A 6,000-nucleotide genomic window follows, 5' to 3' on the forward strand; every position below is an offset into this window, starting at 1 on the left:
GCAGTGCTAGGTGTGACACAGACGTCACATGGTGTAATAATCAGGAGATGAGAAAGCAGTGGTCATGCAATGTTGTACTAACCTGCTAGGACAGAGAACTCAGACTCTGAACTCTCCCCGCCGATAAATAGGAAGACGGGTCCCCCGGGGCGCTGCCAGAATTCCTCATTCACCCAGTACCTCTAGGAAAGAACAATAGTGGAAGACTAATCACATTTGTGTTTGGTCACAGATGAATAGGAGGACATGTATGTATATCTTTAGTGAGTTTGGTGGTAAGCACATCTAAAACACATCAATGCTGGTCTATAAGACTTCAGTATATAATACCAACTTTCTGCTTCTTGTCGTAACTATACCATGGTTGGGTTTTCTTTTTTTGCAAAATAAAAACACAATTAAGTTGTTATATGTAGGAAGGAAGCAAATCTAACCAACAGATATCGGAAAAGACAATTGTTTCCTTGTACGGACCGCGGATGACATATAAATCCCCTGTAATAGATGGTTACTTCCTGTTGCTGATCTCTATTTACTGACCTGTTTATAGGTGCCATTATTTCGCCGGTTAAAGTGGTCCAGAGGCTGTGTTAGAAAGCCTTCAATTGGGGGCACATAAGTGTTCCTACCCGCTGGAATCCCAAGGCGACTGTAGAAGGATTTAAATTTATGGATCTCCTGTAGTTGGTGGATCTTCTGCCGGATCTGCCGTTGGTTCCAAGCTGAAAGGAAACCAATTAGATATGAATTTATGAATGTGTGGTTAATGGTATAGTCTTTCAACAGAGGCTCACATCCCTATGGGGAAGCGGTCAGCATCCCGGCGCACTTGATGCGGGCGGTCAGATGGCCGACAGCGGAATCCCGAAGGCCAGTATTGGGGTGAGGGTTAGGGTTTTTAGAGTTACGCGCCAAAGGGGCTGTTAGCCGTAGGCGTCACCCGATGTCCTTAGCCCTAGTTGCCACCCCCTGAGATTATCCATAGCCGACACCCCCTGTGTCCTTAGTCCTAGCAGCCATCCCAGGTGCGTTGGGGTCAGGGTAGGGGGCATGAAAGGATAGATTATTAACCCCATCCCCTGTCTGCATTCTAAAAGTCAGGATGCCGCAATCAGTCATGTGACCGCCGGCATCCTGACTGCCGCTATTGCTAATAGGAACCCTGTACTTTCCATCACCTAGCCTCATGTCATGGCACTATCCCTGCAACACACAGACCTGTCCTCACTAGCACAATCACACAAGCAGACTGGTCAGTGCTCTACATAGGATCAACACAGTCCTCTCATGTGACAGTGACAGTGACAATGATCTGATTGGCTAATAAACTGGATAGAAATGGGGAAGCGTAGATTTAGGTTGAATACGATAAGTTGCTTAGACCCTAAGCAGACACAGATTAAAGAAAGAACAGGAGGTAAGGTACATAACTTACTGATATGGAAATAATACTACACTAGCTATTGCGCCTGGCAGTGTCTGGGATTTTTCCCCCCTTTCCATTCCCGATTGCACACAATGTTCTCTTCCTCAGTTCTACTCTCTCTAAATCCTCCATAGGAGGATCTGTGTGTGAGTGATGGAGCTCGTGTTACAAAGTGTGGGAGAGGTATATGGTATACATCCTGATCAGAGGCAGCCTGCAAATAAAACTCAGGTCATCTTTGTTAACTGCAACTTTTAATGCTGCCTATATTGGGTGCTTTGGACTTCCTATAACTTTTAACAATTTTTATTTATATTTATGCTCATAGAGTGACAGTTGGTGGGTGCACACTGTGCACATTAGGTCTCACGTATAGCCGGGACAGACGCAAAGGTATAATTTTTTTAATCACCTCAGAAAAATCTAAAATAGATTACAGCACAAGAAATAGGAGAAGAAAAGAAAGTACAGAATGAGAAGAAGGCACGCCTCTACAGTATGATGTCATTACGTCAGTATTGAGAAGGACAACATCATCAATCAGGGTAGGAGAGCTGCAGGCAACATCACAAGCCCCGTTCTGCACATGCGCAGAACGGACCTTGCACAGTCGCAGATTCCCGATAATCAGGAATCTGTGTGCTGTAACGGACCTGCGCCGAACTCTGAATCAGGCCCGAAATCCTTTACCGATATCTATAAGACTTGTTTTGGGTTTATCTACACGTTAGTATCATTATTCCCACCTTGCTTCCAATTTATTTATTAAATGGTTCTTACTGGGCAGCACCAATTCTGACACAATCCCAAGTTTCCTAAATATCAGCAGGTGAGAGTGTGGTGTAAATTTACTAAAGCTTCTAAAAGTCCATCTATTTCCTAGGATGCAATAAAGAAATGACAGAGAGAATCCGATTGGTTGCTATGAGCAAAATCACCTCTTTTCACTTTTAGAAGCTCTAGTAAATGTACCCCTGCTTTCAAATATTGTGTTTCATAGTAAGGCGATGAGCCTCTCCCAATATACAGTATAAATACAGAAAGGTCAGATATGACATCAGGTGAGACAAAGGTCGCAAGCTAGGCTTCTATCTTCCAAAAGCGTAACTAGAAATGTCTAAAAACTGTGACGAGCCACAAACCTTGCTCTAGTAATTTTATCCTACTACCTGAATACCTTGATGTGCGTCACAAAGCCAAACGAAACTAGATCTTAAAGGCATAACTTCCTGCCTACCCTGGCAACGCTAAAGGCGTCAGGACTCACAGCTCCAAGCCGCGCTTATTGTGCAGCCGCCTGTAACTGATCAGCCGACACAACATAAACCTGTAGAAGAAGCTGTGCGGTGAACTAAAACAGACAGCAAGAACAACAATAAGGAAGAGCAAACAGCAGCTTCAATGCACATACCACAAATGGGGATCAGTACGTAATCCCGCTGGACGGGATCCCGGAAGTCGAAATCCCGACCACACAATACAGACAGGGGTGGCGAGCGGAACGCAGCCCCTTGCGGGCTCGCTTCGCTCGCCACTCTGCGGGCACGGTGCCTCGCTACACTATTATATTCTCCCTCTATGGGTGTCGTGGACACCCACGGAGGGAGAATATGTCGGGATTCTGGCGTCGGTATTTCGACCGCCGGGATCCCGTCCAGCGGGATGTTGACCGCATCCCCACAAATGACATGATATAATAATAAAACACATGTAGAAGCCTGCTGGGTGCAAGTGTAGAACAACAAAGCAAGAATCTAACAGTATTTATTTGTGATGTTTATAAAATAAACAAATAAATCACACTTGTTTTTTGTTCACTTTCTTTGAAATTTCAATGAAAAAAGCCACTCATTTCATTTGTCCATTTTATACCCCGTTCACACCACAATTGCTGGGTCGCACCTGGGAACTGGAAATGGGTCATTCCCGGGTGCAATCCGGCACTGGACCCGTGCAGTGTGAACAGGGTGACTTCCCGACCCGGCATATTGCCATCCGGGGGCGGGGACAGAGGCGGCATCTGGGTCGGGTGCAGAGATGAACTCATCTCCAGCGCCGCCTCTCCCTATACTGTGAACGGTTCCCAGGTCGAATTGACCCAGGTAACCCGTTCACACTGCACCTGACCCGGGAATAACCCTTCTTTATTTCCAGGTTGAATTACCGGGTCAGGCGACCCCGGAATTCAACAGTGACCCGTTCACACTGCACAGCGACCCAGCAAAAGACCGGGTCAATACCGTTTTTTTTTGTGCCGTGTGAATGGGGTATTAGTTAAATTAAATTTGACGTGTCATATCGAGCTTTAAGACTAGCGTTATTTTCGGAAAATACAAAGGGGCCGATTCAATTGTTTATGTGCCTAATAAGTCTGCCTACTTTTTGCACATCATTCGTGCCTGTTCTGGTGTCCCAGATGGGCGCAAATCAATTTTTTGGGGGGCGCAGCATTAGTGCGCACAAACACACTATCCCCGCGCTAAAGTGTATGCGCTGTTTGGACGCCCATTCTGGTGTTTGGGCATCCAGACGGAGAGCAGTCTACAGAGCTGTCACTGGGGCCCCCTCACACTCTCCTACCCAGTGGCTGCAGCTTCCACTTCAACACCCCCAGCTCCCCTGCTCTTCCTCCCGGCAGATGCAGCGTCCAGTCTGCCCCATCACCACCCGGCAGCTACATTTTCTACTCTATCATGTGTATACAATTTTTGTGGGTACCATAAAAAATAGAAATAATCAGTATTATTGATGACCTTGATGCTGTATTGTAATAAGTGCTAACAACAAAAAATTACCTCAGCACAAGTGTGAGAAAACCTTCAGCAACAAAGGGGTTAATAACATTTGCAGAAGGAGAAGTAAAATTACATTCTATATAGGGAGAGCAGTAGCTTACGGAAGTGGGAAAGACGTGGTTAAAAGTCAAGCATGCATAAAGTATTTTACCATCTCCTGGAAAAATTAGCGAAGTATAGTCCATAGGCTACAGCAGCACAATGCCATCTACAGATGGCGCTAGCTGCGGGGGGCAAACTCCGGAATGCTTTCCGGAGCTTGGTAAATCTGACAGCATCGTTTCATTCCCCCGTGGAAACCTATGGGGCTGTGGCTGCGGTCCCTCCTTCATACATACGGATGATACTTACTGTATTATTTGAGGGTATCCCCAGGGGCTGGCTGGCAACTTTCAGCCCGGGGGGGGGGGGGGGGGCAGGCTCAGCAAGCGGCCCAGCTCTTCACAGGGAATTTGCAGTCAGGTAGCCCTGGAACATTTAAATTGCACTGGCCCAGGGGGCAGATGGCACCCTGTCCCCCTCCCCAGCCAGCCCCTGGGTATCCCCCCAAAATGGGTTCTTTCGGGGTAATATGCCACAAATACACACGCTGGACCAGAGAAGTCCAGGGTTGCGGGAGTGTTGTTGGCTCTCCCGGGACTTGGAAGAACTCCCCCAAATGTGCTTTTTGGTTCACTTTCTTTGAGATATCATTTAAGAAAAGCCACCTTATTTGGCCATATTAGTGCAATTTCATTTGACGTGACTGAGCATACAGACGAGTGGTATTTTAAAAAAATAAAAAACTTCTGAAAGAAATAATGTAGAATTTGGGTATTGATGACATTGATGTTGTTTTGGGACGAGTACTAACGGCAGAAAATGGCCTTGGCACCAGGCTGAGGAAACCCTCAGCAACAAAGGAGAGAGTAACATTTTCACTCAGAAGCAGTAGAGTTACATTCTGCAGAGAGACTGAAGTAACTTATGGAAGTGGGAGAGACAGGGTTAAAAGTCAAGTATTCATGAAGTATTTTACTTACCTCCATGGGCTTCACTCAAAAAGGGCAGCAGGAAAAGGAGGATGTGCGGCCACATACCAGTCATTGTAGACATAGAGGGAGAAACTGAAAGCTGCTAACTTACTATAGAAAGTACCAAGTACAGACTTGTCACATGACTAAAGGCTAATCACATGACTATACTAACTTGTGATTGGCTCAAAAGGTTGCAAACTCAGCATGTGCTTTTTGCTGGGGGAGCAGCATGTGACCAGAGGTTTAACTATTTCACTGCACTTGATAAAAATACATTTTCTGCAGACTGGTGCAGGATGTTTGGATATTTGTAAGATTTAATTTAGCATGAGCTACAATATAATCCTTTCACTAACACGGTCATACAAATTTTGGTGAATATTTCACGTACTTTATAGTTAAAAATCCCACATGCGGTCACGCCGGATATATTTTTTCTGCACGTAAAGTTTTGAGACATGCCAGCGAAATAAATCTTATGCTTGACATTGGCTGGATGTATAAATGCATTAAATATCATTACTATTAGAGAACTGGTTTTATGACGACACTTAAATACATCTGCCGACTTTCTTGTCTCACCTAGTTCAGTATTAAGCATTTTTATTATTTATACTGCAGTGCAATGTAAATAATACTAACAGTAATCATTTTATTTACATAGCGCTTTAATCTAGTAGGACTCAAAGTCGCTTTATATACATAAAAAACAACGGGTGTGGTTCATAGGGGCGACCACACTTAGGTCGACAGTGTATAGGTC

General features: G+C 45.0%; 1 protein-coding gene across 1 annotated transcript in view; it reads right to left on the reverse strand.

The window, feature by feature from the left end:
* Positions 1–5,383, reverse strand: part of PRSS16 (serine protease 16) — a 44,667-nt gene extending 39,284 nt beyond the window's left edge. The window contains exons 1-3 of the mRNA XM_063937850.1: positions 5,244–5,383; positions 541–722; positions 83–182 (exon numbers count right to left, since the gene is read on the reverse strand). Of these exons, the coding sequence (XP_063793920.1) occupies positions 83–182; positions 541–722; positions 5,244–5,316 (355 nt within the window). The 5' untranslated portion in view covers positions 5,317–5,383. The remainder of the gene's footprint in view (positions 1–82; positions 183–540; positions 723–5,243) is intronic.
* Between the last annotated feature and the right edge of the window lie 617 nt (positions 5,384–6,000).

Source organism: Pseudophryne corroboree, chromosome 8 (assembly GCF_028390025.1).
Source record: "Pseudophryne corroboree isolate aPseCor3 chromosome 8, aPseCor3.hap2, whole genome shotgun sequence".
Lineage (NCBI taxonomy): Eukaryota > Metazoa > Chordata > Amphibia > Anura > Myobatrachidae > Pseudophryne > Pseudophryne corroboree.